The sequence below is a fragment of the Salmo salar genome, chromosome 01 (genome assembly GCF_965601325.2).
Source record: "Salmo salar chromosome 01, fSalSal1, whole genome shotgun sequence".
NCBI lineage: Eukaryota > Metazoa > Chordata > Actinopteri > Salmoniformes > Salmonidae > Salmo > Salmo salar.
Window position 1 is genome coordinate 15,986,092 of NC_138291.1, and position 15,916 is coordinate 16,002,007.

General features: G+C 41.6%; 1 protein-coding gene across 3 annotated transcripts in view; it reads left to right on the forward strand.

Moving 5' to 3' along the window:
- LOC106566164 (putative E3 ubiquitin-protein ligase RNF144A-A) overlaps positions 1–11,131 on the forward strand; it is a 69,791-nt gene extending 58,660 nt beyond the window's left edge. For all 3 annotated transcript variants that reach the window (XM_014134191.3, XM_014134135.3, XM_014134063.3), the window contains exons 6-8: positions 3,277–3,424; positions 4,574–4,663; positions 7,150–11,131. In XM_014134191.3, coding sequence (XP_013989666.1) covers positions 3,277–3,424; positions 4,574–4,663; positions 7,150–7,281 — 370 coding nt within the window. In that variant the 3' untranslated portion in view covers positions 7,282–11,131. The remainder of the gene's footprint in view (positions 1–3,276; positions 3,425–4,573; positions 4,664–7,149) is intronic.
- Positions 11,132–15,916: the final 4,785 nt, after the last annotated feature.

Genomic DNA, 15,916 nt, shown 5'->3' on the forward strand with positions numbered 1-15,916 from the left:
ATCATGTAGTAGTCTCTAGTCATCTAGTACATTTTAGTGGATATTTAATATGACCGAGTGTATTGGCTGGAGCAGATTGCCTGACGTTAGTGCTGGGACCCATGGGGTCAGTTAAGGCTAGTCGGGGGTTGACTAAAGTCACCGGGAGCAAGTAGATCAATTTATGATCGTAACTCATAGCCAATTTGGATGAGTTGTCTACTTAAAATTATAGGATATGGTGGCCCAGTGTTAAAGCCATCTGAAAGAAGAGTGAAGGGGAGAGAGTTGTTGAGTTGTCCTCAGATGTCATGAAAGGCCCCAGTGTTAAAGGGAATGTTCAGGATTTTACAACTTTAAGTAGTCTATGTGCCAGGAGAAACTGTGATCCATGGTTTGGTTTTCTCTTAACAGCCACAACAAACTTTCGCCATGGCCAGATCATCTCTCATCAGCTCAACATTTAGTTGCTACTTAAAGGTCGTTTGGCCATACAATAAAAAAATAAGAAACATGCCCTATCACTTCCATTGATTGTAAGCTAGTGGTGGCTAAAGTTAGTTAATGTTGTTATTTATTTTTATTCTTAGGGGTGGATCAGCTTAATATTGCGGAAAGATTGTTGCTTCCATCAATGAAATTGTCTGCATCATTTCCAATCCACCATATATTTTTGGGGTAAATATTTATATCCCTATACATACACGTACATATGCATACATATACATATGCATACATAAACATTCATACATTTATACATGCGATACACACCATATATAGATATACCTATATAGATATACATACACATACCTATATAGATATACCTTTTATTGCTCCCTGCAAACCCTACCACCCTTCCCCCAATTGGAGTAAACTAATAAACAATAACACTTAGGTTTCTACCTTCAGTTTATACATATTATACACATTTTACAGACACAATCTATTTTACAATAGTTATATTTTGTTTGTTTTTAGTCCTTCCTCTATTTCTGATCCAGTTTGATTTCTATTTGTAACTGCTATTTCACAAAGTTTCTGAACCTATGTACATTTTACACACCCCGTGTGTTTTACATTGTTTATCTTATTAGTCCCATCCTTCAACTCCATTCCACCCCTCCCATCTATCTCTTAACACCATCCATTTTGGATTTCTCTTTGCCATATATTTTTCAAATGGGCTATGATGTTTCACAAAAGTACTGAACCTTTCTATTCTCATAGCTTCTACAGATTGTAAATTAAAGATAAACATTTTTGCTAAAATAATTATTATATTATTGATTGACTATGGCTTTTCAAATCACCCAGTAGTGCTATCTGCCGTGTTAGTTCCAGGCAAATGTTGCAATTCTTCAGCCATTCCTGGACCTGTGACCAAAAACAAGCTACATATGGACAGTACAAAAATAAGTGATCTAATGACTCTGCCTTCTCACAGCAAAATCTGCAGAGCTGGGAAGATTTTCGATGTACCCATGAATTGACACGCAAAACAACGCATCTTGCAACCAATAGAATGTTTGTGTGTGTGTGTGTGTGTGTGTGTGTGTGAGTGATATATATATATATATATATATATTGGTTGCAAGAATTTTGGATTGTAATTTGAATTGAAAAATATGACGTTTTTTTTTAATCTGGTGTTTTGTGTCAATTCATAAACCATGCGCCATGGAATGGGTACATCGAAAATCTCTTCCCAACTATTTTGCAATTTATATGGCACAGCTGTACATTTTTTGGTCCTTAAATGAAATTGGTATACGTTTTATTTATTACACTTTTCTTTAACCATTTATGTTAGCTAGCTAGTTAGTTAATGTTTGTATTGTCTGTTTAAGGAAAACCATGGATTACAGTTTCCCATAGACTAACTTCAGGATGAGGAACCAACTAACGTCCAGCTGTAAAATTCTGAACAGTTCATCTTTTAACGTGGCAATCAGCTGTTGAATAATGCCAAATCCTACTCCCCGCCGCTGTTTGGGTAAAAAGCTGAGGAATGGGGCTGGAGAAATGTAGCCACTCTCAAATTCATAGACAGAGCTATGGAGGCAAGGACTGACCATCCATGATATCAAAATGGAAGTTTTAACCATGTTTTGAGGCTTTACAGTGTTTACATTGTTTACAAACAGAGTAAAACAGGCATATTTTGGTTTCTCATGGGGTACTAATTTCATGAGGCGTTTATAATTTATTACTCAAGGGGTACATATAATTCATTTATACATCCCAAAATGGATGTAGGAGCTGCAGATTGCCCCTTTAAACTCTGCAGCCTCCTCTCTCCCCACTGTCAAGACTTCAATTATGGCTCTTACTGTGATGCTTCAGTTGTCTCAACAATGAGCTCTGGAGTACATTCTTCCTTCTTTCTCTCCTTGAAGAGTGTGGGAGGGGAAATTAGTCTCCTTATTCGAATGGCCTCCTCTTACACTATTACCCCGTTCTGCAACCAGCTGGCATATGAAGCAATTATCACAAAGGGCAAATGTTATCCTCGGTGGACCGATCCCATTTTGCACGGAGCTTGCTGTCTTTCACTGATAATATTTGTTTTAGTTTCTCTCCGTTGCCATTGCTCATACGAAACAGACAGCATTCAGGAGAAAGACACTCTCCTCAAACCTCCCAGCGATCCATGTAGTTTACCTTCTGATCTTGAACCTGTATTCCATTACATTCAGGCCTCCATCTCTTTCCTTCCAAAGTAGATGCTAGAATCAAAAGTCCTCTTCTGTTACCAAATGGCTGTCAGGGTATCAAATGAAGGAGGAAGTAAGAGGTGTGCCTTAATTCACTCTGACCATATGTGATCAATAGCTGGAGAATTGGCTCAAGAAATGAATGTGCTTGTTCTGTGTCCAGCTCTCTGAGACTCTTGAGGACATCCGACTGCATCACCTGCTCCTCTCTCTCTCTCTGGCCTTGAAGAGTCAGCAGCAGTAAGAATGGAGACACAAGACCTGCCTTTACGATAATAAGGGGAAAGAAAGGACTGAAATTAGTGGGGAAAAGAAAGGCTAAGATGAGCACACTTTGGGTTTCTCATTTTAAACACTCATTAAACGTTTTATTGGAAAGTGTTTATTGCAAGCTTGGATCTATTGTGCACTTACAAAGGCTATAACAGCTCTGTGGCATGATTAACTGTATGGGTGGAAATCTCTGGGTCTCATGTATCGTGGTCTTTGTTAGCATTATTCAGAATAAACACTTGTTTCAAACAGCATTTGTTTAAGAAATGTAACACACACTGAACGTTGCTCTCTCACTATGTCTCCTCAGCTCCTTCTACAAGAGTGACGATGACGACGGTCCCATCAAGCGCTGTCCCAAGTGTAAGGTGTACATCGAGAGAGACGAGGGCTGTGCCCAGATGATGTGCAAGAACTGCAAACATGCCTTCTGCTGGTACTGCCTGGAGTCACTGGACGTGAGTAGAGAACCCGGTCTCTCCCTCTCTCACTCTCTCACTCACTCTCTCACTCACTCACTCACTCACTCACTCACTCACTCACTCACTCACTCACTCACCTTTCTGCTGGTACTGCCTGGAGTCACTGGACGTGAGTAGAGAACCCGGTCTCTCCCTCTCTCCCTCTCACTCACTCACTCACTCACTCACTCACTCACTCACTCACTCACCTTTCTGCTGGTACTGCCTGGAGTCACTGGACGTGAGTAGAGAACCCGGTCTCTCACTCACTCACTCACTCACTCACTCACTCACTCACTCACTCACTCACTCACTCACTCACTCACCTTTCTGCTGGTACTGCCTGGAGTCACTGGACGTGAGTAGAGAACCCTGCTCTCTCTCTCTCTCTCTCTCTCTCTCACTCACTCACTCACCTTTCTGCTGGTACTGCCTGGAGTCACTGGACGTGAGTAGAGAACCCGGTCTCTCCCTCTCTCTCTCTCTCTCTCTCACTCACTCACTCACTCACTCACTCACTCACTCACTCACTCACTCACCTTTCTGCTGGTACTGCCTGGAGTCACTGCACGTGAGTAGAGAACCCGGTCTCTCACTCCTTTCTGCTGGTACTTTCTAGAGTTCCTGGACTTGAGTAGAACGTTGTTTCAATGTTTGCCTGATACACCTCCGCGCGCATGCTGCTACAACATGCTGCTGTTCCTATAGAATAATACACACGTATCTTTGCCGAGGATTTTTAATTTCGCTGTACAGAGAATGTTGCACCTGACTGCAATACAGCAGTCTGAAATCTGCATAGAATTCACTCTCTGGTGTTGACAGTGATTCAATGTGTTACATGGGAGTAATAGCACTACAGGAGGTGTGATAAGGCTGCAGGCCAATGTCTTTCCAAAACCATGACGTTTGATACAAGGCAATGGAACTGAAACAACCATTTTTTTTCTTTATTTGTTATCTGTGCTTGTTGGAAGCTAGGAGGCTTTACTGGCAGTGTCTTAAGTAAATCCTCATTTCAGACCACAGGCAATTTAGACTGCACTGGTCATTTAAAAGCAATTTTCTCCCAGCAGCTGCCTCTGAGTACTAATGATAGATCATTATTCTCTCTCTCTGTCTGCGTGTTTTGTGTGTGTGTGACAGGATGACTTCCTCCTGATCCACTTTGACAAAGGACCCTGTCAAAACAAACTAGGCCACTCCAGGTCATCTGTCATCTGGCACAGAACACAGGTGAGTTGCAGTATGTTAGCACACTCACTGTTCTCCTTCATAACTTTCTTTCTCTTGCTCTATTTCACACACTGGACTTCACGTGTTTAACATGAATACACATGGACGGTGCTCTGTAAAAACACTGGTCGGTAGGAAAGCACAGGTTGGTTCATGTGCTCTAGATGTTGGCCCATTGTTGTTGTTGGTAAGAACATGTCTGACATTGGTATCTTCTAGGTAATTTCCTTTGTATGTATACATTTACTAGTCAATGGGTCATAGTAAAGCTTTTAGTTTGGCACAAATATGACGGGTTGCTCAATATCTTGCGTTACTGGTAAGATAGTAAGTTACAACATGCATAACCATGTTGTAACCGACTGTCTCCCGAGTTGCGCAGCGTCTAAGGCACTGCATCTCAGTGCTTGAGGCATCACTACAGACACCCTGGTTCGAATCCGGTCTGTATCAGAACCCGCCGTGATTGGGAGTCCCATAGGGCGGTGCACAATTGGCCTAGGGTTGTCCGGGTTTGACCGGTGTAGGCCGTCATTGTAAATAAGAATTTGTTCTTAACTGACCTGCCTAGTTAAATAAAGGTTAAAAAATAACATAACACTTGTCATACATTGGGAAATCAAATGAAAGTTCGTAAGTCATTTAGAATTGTTATTTTAATATTAATTTAATGCAACAACAAAAAATTAATCTTACATCACCGTCATTTTTCAGCTATAACTACAGTAACTTTGAGCACATATCTATTCATAGACGAGCACGTTTCCCGTGTTTAATAGAGTGTTGTGACTGCTAGCTTACACACTGACATCTGTTGCCCAGTGGGACAGGCTGAGTCATTTGAGCATGGTTACAGCTTGTGTACTGCACCTCCTGTACCCAGCCCGTACAACCTCACTGCTTCCTACGCAGCCCGTACAACCTCACTGCTTCCTACGCAGCCCGTACAACCTCACTGCTTCCTTCACAGCCCGTACAACCTCACTGCTTCCTTCGCAGCCCGTACAACCTCACTGCTTCCTTCGCAGCCCGTACAACCTCACTGCTTCCTTCGCAGCCCGTACAACCTCACTGCTTCCTTCGCAGCCCGTACAACCTCACTGCTTCCTTCGCAGCCCGTACAACCTCACTGCTTCCTTCGCAGCCCGTACAACCTCACTGTTTCCTTCGCAGCCCGTACAACCTCACTGTTTCCTTTGCAGCTCGTACAACCTCACTGTTTCCTTCGCAGCCCGTACAACCTCACTGCTTCCTTCGCAGCCCGTACAACCTCACTGCTTCCTTCGCAGCCCGTACAACCTCACTGTTTCCTTCGCAGCCCGTACAACCTCACTGCTTCCTTCGCAGCCCGTACAACCTCACTGCTTCCAAGGACCTTGTCGCTCTCTCGAACTCGTCATGAATACCTAACACATGGCCCTTATTCACAAAAGGAGTGCTGATCTTGGGATCTAAAAGGCAACACTGATCATAGATCAGCACTTTTTATGAATAAAGGCCCTGATCTGATAGGGCAAATCCTGCCTTGATGAAAGCTCAGCCTTTGTGTCTGACTTCAGATCAGTTCTGGGATTGTGTCCACTAGGGATGCCATAAAAGAGGAATGAAGGTCACCTCTCTAGGCTTACTGTTCTCAGACCAGACATGGAATATTCTATACGATAGCATTGTCAGGGTTTGTTCATATGGGCAAACAGGATATCATGTTAATACAGGTATACCGGCACAACTAAAGGTTAATGTGGTGCTCGTCTGGGGAATTCATGTAAATATTAATACCTCCACAAGAGGAAGAGAACTGAAACACCCAAGAGTGGATCTCAACTATGATATTTATCCATGCTTGGTGGTCTTTAATTAAAATGTCTTTGTCAAAGGATATTATCTTAAACCATCTAGCTGACTGTCAAAATGGTCCATTTGCAGTTATTTTTAGATTACTATATCTCACTCTCTGCTGTCTTGTCCTTCACAGACCTGCCCTGAGGTGATCCCCAAAATGACTCTTGCTCTGAAACTGGCAGAATTGCATTATGTTATTCTAAGGCGTTCTTCCCTGTAAATGCATGTTTTGAATGCCATTTTGTTGCTGAGGAGATGTTGGGCTGGAATCAGATGCCACCATGTGGTGACATAGGGAACTTGCACAACAAAGATTGAAAAGAAAAGGGATGCGCAGCACTCGGGGGTTATATTCAATAAGGCCAAACGAGAAAATGGTTTGAGAAGAAAAGTGAAAATGGCTTGGAGTCTAATTATCATGTTAAGGGATTCTGCAGATGTTAGTCCTCTTCAACGTGGTTTCTCTATAGTGTGTTGTCCTTTTGATATGTTTGCTATGTATCTAAACAGTGTCTTTTTGCTGGTGCTTCTGTCTTGTTGCAGTCTCTCACCCTCTTACTTTCTCTCCTCCCCTCTCCCCCCCTCTCTCTCTCCCTCCTTCTCTTCTTTCTCTTGCTCTCCTCTCTTGCTCTCACTCTCTCCAGGTGGTGGGGATCTTCGCTGGCTTTGGCCTGCTCCTGCTGGTGGCCTCTCCCTTCCTCCTCCTGGCCACACCATTCATCCTCTGCTGCAAGTGCAAGTGCAGCAAAGGAGATGATGACCCCTTTCCCACCTAAACCTCACCCAACCAACACAGGCGGGTGAAGAGTCCGCCCCCCCCCCCCCCCTCCCCGCCATGGGCCATTTTTTTTCTAAATTTTTTCCCCCCCTATTGCCTCCCTCCAACCTTGGAGTGCTGCTTCATTTAATGGGACTTGGGCCTAGCCACATCCCAGTCCATCTCACTCCACAGTGTCATGGTGGGAGTGGAGGAGGAGGAGTCGACCCCATGCCCACTGGGCTGGTAGAAGTGGTCACAGGTCAGACTTTGAGGAGGACAATGATGCCCCTCTCTGTGTGGATTTGGAGGCTTGTGTAAGTATACTGTAGCAGGGCCACTCTGAGGCCTCGGCTGTGCTTCAGGCAGTACAAGACAAGAGGAGGGTGTTTTATCAAGATGAAGGATAAACCCATTAGGATGTCTTGATCAGGGTTGGGCTTAATTCTAATTGAAGGCAGGTCATTGAGGAATTAAACAAAAATTCAATAATTGATAAAATTGCATTTATTTTAAATTACTTCTCAATAAACTTAACTGTATAAACGTTTTATTTCAAAAGTTTTTACATTTCAGAATTTAAAATTCAAATCACTTCCATGAATTGACTGCCTTCAATTTGAGTTGAGCCCTAACCCTGTTCAGATCCTCTCCTTGGGACGTTTTCATGCCAGAACAGCTTGAATCGGAGGACCTTTCACTTGAACTCACTTTAATCAAGTTTTGTTAGTTTGTCGAACACAAAGCTCCCTCCCCCCTCCCTCCACTCTCTCTGTGTAGCTGTCAACACACAGGAAGTAGCACTGGAGTTACATGATGACCCACGTTTTGTGTTCACTCTGTTTGCACATGAGACTCCCGTTTGTCACTTTAAGGACCGGGGCGGGAGTTGGGACGTTTTCTCTCTCACTCCCCTGTACAGCACGTTCTCTTGTTGATGTCAGTGTTTTTGTAATCTTTCGCTCTGTTCCAACTATCAGCAAGAAAGTATTAATTTTACAAACTGGATTTGAACTCTTATGTGTCTACAGGTATTTGTGAGGGTGTCCCAAACTCACTCTCACGTCCCAATAAGATAATCATGGGCCTGTATTCACACAGTCTCAGAGTAGGACTGCTGATCTAGGCAAGACTAAACTAATCCTAGGTTAGCACGCTTACTCTGAAACACTTTGTGTATACAGGCCCTGAACCTTAGTGTCGTCATCCACACAGACGGAAACAAACTATTTGGAATCAACAGAAGCGACTTCTGTTGTCAAATGGAATACCTGAATATAGATGTCATGCCGTTTTAATTCAGAGTTCCTCTGAACCCAGATAAGCATATTGCTTAGCCAAATAGAACAAATGGTTTTAAATAAATGACAAAAGTAGCCAAAAAGCCACCTTAGTATTCTGAAGAAGAAAAAATAGTCTTGCAAAAACATGGCTTTTGTCCAGTTCCGTCCTTGTGAAAGCACACTTAAATAATGAATTTGTTTAATGCATCACAATCAGTCATTAAAACCTGTTTATTGTCAGGTAGAACATAAGAGATGAATTCATGTCTCTCTCTGATACAAAGATGTCTCTTCATATCATCCATATCACATTGATGTTGGTCGTATATATCCAACTACTGTAATGAACAATAATCCTATACAATGATTTTTGTTGTGTGAACTAGTGGAAAACTTGCATATGTTAGTGGTATGGTTGTCAATGTTTTCATTGGGAGAAAGTCGAGAGCTCACTCTCTCTACATGCAGCTAACCTTTGCAGGGCTATCAAAATGTCAAGAACTTCACTAGACTGTTTTGGACACATCCGAAAGCTGCTCTACACATCACTGTATCTATGCAAGTTTGTGTGTTTCCAATTTTACTAGGTCTTGCTAATAGTGTGGTCATATCAAGCTGTCCAGTATGTTATACCACAGTCCCTGTGCCATCTCTTCATACGGTAATGTTTTACAATAGGGTGGTTGACTTGCGTCAGATGTAACATGGTTGATTTGACCAATCTGGGAAGCCATACATTAGTTAATCACCGTCATTTGTCCTCATGTTGTTCCATTAGACTGTGGTGAGGATGCATGTAGCTACACACTTTCTCACTCTGAAACACATTTAAAAGGGCAATCTGCTGCATCCATTTTTGGACTTTTAAATTCATAATATATAGCCGTTGATTCATGAAGAATATAACGGTCTCATGAGCTTAGGTCAACTGTATAACCCCATTAGAAACCAAACTATAAGCTTGTTTTACTCATTTGTAAACACTAATAATTCCCACTCATTTTATTGCTTGAACTGAAGATTGACCCTGAACTCAAGAGATGAGTCATTATCATTCCGTCCATCACTTACCTACTTTGGAACACACACAGAATACTGAGAAACTCTTCAGAGAAGTCCCTGATTTTTAATGTTGCTCTCCTTGTAGAATTCAAATAGGGGCTATGGCAGTTAATGGAACTAGCATCAGAGGGGCTATGGCAGTTAATGGAACTAGCATCAGAGGGGCTATGGCAGTTAATGGAGCTAGCATCAGAGGGGCTATGGCAGTTAATGGAACTAGCATCAGCTATCACCTTACCTCATGGTAGCCATTCCTTTAAAAACAAAGAGAATGTTAGCCTAAATGTTTGAATACCTCGCCTGCAGCCTCGTTTTCTTCTAACCCTTAATGCGTCTCAGCCTGTAATTCCCCCCAAAATTCTGTTGATCTTATTGACCCTTCTTTTCTGTCAGTAAGGAATATAAAGGTTTCAACTGAACACGTGGATCACTGAGCTGACCATGTCTTTGTATGACAATCGTGCCAAGAAAGTCTCTTGTGGTTGGCAATGGTGAAATTGAATGGTGTAGAGTAAGTGAATAGTTTGAAGCGTCCAAGAATTTGTCAAATAAAAGGTGCGATATTGTTTCCATATGGTGTGGATGTTAATGTTGGAGATTGAGCCTTGGAATACTCTATGGTATGACGTGTACTATTGTTTTGGTTTTCAAGATGTAGTATGTTCATTAAATTCTGTAGTTCTTTATGGAATTGTTGAGTTTTTGAATGGGTTCGGAGATCAGAAATGTAGCTGCTATTTCCAGGTTTCCTCAACTCGGAGACTTGGAAGGACGGCATTGCAGGACTATAGGAAATGTAACACTCAACTTGTTTCCACTTCTCTTATCATCCGTTTGGTTGAGCTGAGAAGAAATCTTGAATATTTGTTTTCTGACTCAACTGATTTAGGTTGCTGGCTTTTCATATGGTTACACAGTATCTACCAATCAAACTCCAAGGACTCGTACAGTCATTGGTGTCATCTGGTTTCATTCAGCATTATGCAGCAAAGGGCCAAAAAACATACATTTAAACGCCATTCACCTTGAGGTGAGGCCATGCATGTTGCACAATTATTTTCTAAGATTTGATACTTCTATTGCTTTGTCCACATTTCTACTGAGATAAATGTAGGTTGTCAAAAAAATCTGTTGCTCTTGTTTTTAAAATGCATGTTGTTCTCTACCATTACTATGCGTTTTAAGAACCCATACTATGCCTCTTCATTTTAGGGACTGAAACAAGTCCTTAAATTTCAGAAGTTTTCAGTCATGACATACCGGTAGTCTTTATCCTGGCTTTGAAGTTTGCCTTTCACACTTAAGATACTGTACGTAGGTTGCCTTTGTTATACTTGTTCTGTTGGCTTTGATGCAGTTAATCATACGTTTAATTACTTTCAACTATTTTCATCTTTTCAAAAGATGTAACCTTTTAAATTGACATGTGTGGATATCCTTCGATAAACCAACATTGTACTTCTCCCATGTATCTACTGTTTCACTAACACTGTGACATGGAATAAATGTGGTTGTTTTTTGTGATTCGCGTCTCCTCTGGACATAAATGCATCAAGCATATTGACATTGTCTAATTCACAGTATGGTCATCCAGAATCGTACTGCGCTGGTCCTTTTCAGCAACTATGGGGGATGTGTAAGCAGACCAGCCCAGTACAACTTGACTTGGTTTGGCCGTATGATGTGAATAAGGGAATACGTTGAGCACAACGTTGAAAGCGGTATTTTTAACTTTTCAACCTAAAAGTCATATTTTTGCTCATAGGGAAGTTCTCACTAGTCCTCATCGGTCCCAGGAACATGACTGGTGTACGTGCGCCCTCTGGTGTTGAAAGATGGATGGTACATTTATGTCTTCGTCAAACACTTAATAGGATATTTTCATTCCAGTCAGTGCTTGGGTCATGTTAAATATCACTGAAAAGAGATGTGCAAATGAATTTAACAACCTCCCTCAGTGTGTTGGTCTTATTTGAAGGGAGACCTATCCAGTAAACCTTGGCTTTTCCATTACTTATTGTATGGATCTAATGTTCCTTCTAGGAGATACATAAAATAATACACATATGCATTGAGACATTCAATCAAATCTATTCATAGTGTTGCTGCTGACCCCCTCTCTGCCAGTTCTTGGCTTTGCACTGTGACAGGTTCTCAGAATAAGCAAAGTGTACCTATAATCAGAATAGGCAACCTTAAGTTTCTGATACCAGCTCATAAATAAAAGCTGTACCATTCATATCAATTAAGTATGTTTGTATGGTACTATTCGCAATGTTTTGGTCTCAAGGTATTGTATAGCTTTTGGGTTAAATGCATACAGAGTTGAATGTATGGAGGCTATAATAACTGCGACATACAAGAAGCTATAGAGTACAGTGGCTTGCGAAAGTATTCACCCCATTCTTAAGGCAAAACTGCTCCAGCTCCTTCAAGTTGGATGGGTTCTGCTGGTGTACAGAAATCTTTAAATCATACCACATTCTCAATTGGATTGAGGTCTGGGCTTTGACTAGGCCATTCCAAGACATTTAAATGTTTCCCCTTAAATCCCTCAAGTGTTGCTTTAGCAGTATGCTTAGGGTCATTGTCCTGCTGGAAGGTGAACCTCCGTCCCAGTCTCAAATCTCTGGAAGACTAAAACAGGTTTCCCTCAAGAATTTCCCTGTATTTAGCGCCATCCATTTCTTCAATTCTGACCAGTTTCCCTGCCGATGGGAAAAACATGGTGTCTCAGGGTGATGAGAGGTGTTGGGTTTGCACCATACATAACCTTTTCCTTTTGATGGCCAAAAAGCAGAATTTTAGTCTCATCTGACCAGAGTACCTTATTCCATTTGTTTGGGGAGTCTCCAACATGCCTTTTGGAGAACACCAAACGTGTTTGCTTATTTTTTTTCTGGCCACTCTTCCGTAAAGCCCAGCTCTATGGAGTGTACGGCTTAAAGTGGTCATATGGACAGATACTCCAATCTCCGCTGTGGAGCTTTGCAGCTCCTTCAGGGTTATCTTTGGTCTCTTTGTTGCCTCTCTGATTAATGCCCTCCTTGCCAGGTCCGTCAGTTTTGGTGGGCGGCCCTATCTTGGCAGGTTTATTGTGGCGCCATATTCTTTAATTTTGTTTTATAATGGATTTAATGGTGCTCCGTGGGATGTTTGTTCAAAGTTTAGGATATTTTTTTATATCCCAACCCTGATATGTACTTCTCCACAACTTTGTCCCTGACCTGTTTGGAGAGCTCATTGATCTTCATGGTGCCGCTTGCTTGGTGGTGCCCCTTGCTTAGTGCTGTTGCAGACTCTGGGGCCTTTCAGAACAGGTGTGTATGTACAGTTGTGGTCAGAAGTTTTGTGGAGTGGTTGAAAAACGAGTTTCAATGACTCCAACCTAAGTGTATTTAAACTTCCGACTTCAACTGTATGTACAGTTGAAGTCGGAAGTTTACATACACCTTAGCCAAATACATTTGATAAGTGAAATAATCTCTGTTAACAATTGTTGGAAAAATGACTTGCGTCATGCACAAAGTAGATGTCCTAACCGACTTGCCAACACTATAGTTTGTTAACAAGAAATTTGTGGAGTGGTTGAAAAATGAGTTTTAATGACTCCAACCTAAGTGTATGTACATACGGTTGAAGTCTGAAGTTTACATACACTTAGGTTGGAGTCATTAAAACCCGTTTTTCAATCACTCCACAAATTTCTTGTTAACATACTATAGTTTTGGCAAGTCGGTTAGGACATCTACTTTGTGCATGACACAAGTCATTTTTCCAACAATCGTTTACAGAGATTATTTCACTTAAGTCACTGTATCACAATTCCAGTGGGTCAGAAGTTTACATACACGAAGTTGACTGTGCCTTTGAACAGCTTGGAACATTCCAGAAAATGATGTCATGGCTTTAGAAGCTTCTGAAAGGCTAATTGACATAATTGGAGTCAATTGGAGGTGTACCTGTGGATGTATTTCAAAGCCTACCTTGAAACTCAGTGCCTCTTTGATTGACATCATGGGAAAATCAAAAGAAGTCAGCCAAGACCTCAGAAAAAACATTGTAGACCTCCACAAGTCTGGTTCATCCTTGGGAGCAATTTCCAAATGCATGAAGGTACCACGTTCATCTGTAAAAACATTAGTACGCAAGTATAAACACCATGGGACCACGCAGCCGTCATACCACTCAGGAAGGAGACGCGTTCGATCTCCTAGAGATGAACGTACTTTGTTGCGAAAAGTGCAAATAAATCCCAGAACAACAGCAAAGGACCTTGTGAAGATGCTGGAGGAAACGGGTACAAAAGTATCTATATCCAAAGTAAAACGAGTCCTAAATTGACATAACCTGAAAGGCCGCTCAGCAAGGAAGAAGCCACTGCTCCAAAACCGCCATAAATAAGCCAGACTACGGTTTTCAACTGCACATGGGGACGAAGATCGTACTTTTGGAGAAATGTCCTCTGGTCTGATGAAACAAAAATACAACTGTTTGGCCATAATGACTATCGTTGTGTTTGGAGGAAAAAGGGGGAGGCTTGCACGCCGAAGAACACCATCCCAACGTCAAGCACGGGGGTGGCAGCATCATGTTGCGGGGGTGCATTGCTGCAGGAGGGACTGGTGCACTTCACAAAATAGATGGCATCATGAGGCAGGAACATTATCTAGATATATTTAAGCAACATCTCAAGACATCACTCAGGAAGTGTAAGCTTGGTCGCAAATGGGTCTTCCAAATGGACAATGACCCCAAGCATACTTCCAAAGTTGTGGCAAAATGGCTTAAGGACAACAAAGTCAAGGTATTGGAGTGTCCATCACAAAGCCCTGACCTCAATCCTATAGAAAACTTGTGGGCAGAACTGAAAAAGCGTGTCCGAGCAAGGAGGCCTACAAACCTGAGTCAGTTACCCCAGCTCAGGAGGAATGGGCTAAAATTCACCCAAGTTATTGTGGGAAGTTTGTGAAAGGCTACCCAAAACGTTTGATCCAAGTTAAACAATTTAAAGGCCATGCTACCAAGTACTAATTGAGTGTATGTAAACTTCTGACCCACTGGGAATGTATTGAAAGAAATAAAAGCTGAAATTAAATTGTTCTCTCTACTATTATTCTGACATTTCACATTCTTAAAATAAAGTGCTGATCCTAACTGACCTAAAATGGACTTTTTACTAGGATTAAATGTCAGAAATTGTGAAAAACTGAGTTTTAAATGTATTTGGCTAAGGTGTATGTAAACTTGACTTCAACTGTATGTATGTGTATATATATGTGTGCATTTATATATATATATGTGTGTGTGTGTGTATACAGTGGGCTCCAAAATTACTGGCACCCCTGACTGGCAATGCACAAACAATACTTTAAAATATATAAACAATTTCATTATGGAGATGAACTCAAAATTCCAACACTGTACTTTATTAATGTTTCAATGGAACCCACCAAAATCATACAATTATTTAATACAAAATACATTTCACCAAAATCAAGGTTTCATAAATATTGGCACTGATTTAGTACTTAGTGCCACCATCTCTGGCAGGGACAACAGCATGGTATTTTCTTGTAATGTTTGACAAGGTTAAGGAACACATTTGGAGGGATTTTGGACCATTCCTCTATGCAGATCCTTTCAAGATCCTTAACATTCTTGGGTTTGCGCTTATCAACTGCACTCTTCAACTCAGCCCACAGGTTTTCGATTGGATTGAGGTCCGGAGACTGAGATGGCCATGGCAGAACATTTGATTTTGTTGTCACAGAACCATTTCTGTGTGGATCTTGAGGTATGTTTTGGGGTCATTGTCTTGTTGGAAAGTCCACATACAGCCAAGTCCCAGCCTTCTGGCAGAGGCAACCAGATTGTCGGAATTCATTATGCCATCAATCTTAACCAGTGCCTCTGGACCTCTGGAATTAAAACAGCCCCAAAACATCACTGACCCACCACCATATTTCACCGTGGGTATGAGGTGCCTCTCCTTGTATGCGTCTCTGTTTCAACGCCAAACATGCCGATGCTGTATTTGGTCTCATCTGACCAGAGCACCTTCTTCCAATCATAATTTAAATGACGTTTGGCAAACTCCAAGTGCTTGCGTCTGTGTCTTGGGGTCATTAAGGGCCTACAACCATCTGTCCCTTTTGAACTGCCAGTTCTTTTCTTTTCTTCATGGTGTTGGATGACAAAAGGATATTGCATGCGTGTTACCTCTTTTTTTTATACCCTAGTGAAAAAGGAAGTGATGTAATGGCTCAGTATAATTCCTTAACACTTAGATAAACTTAAATAAGTGGA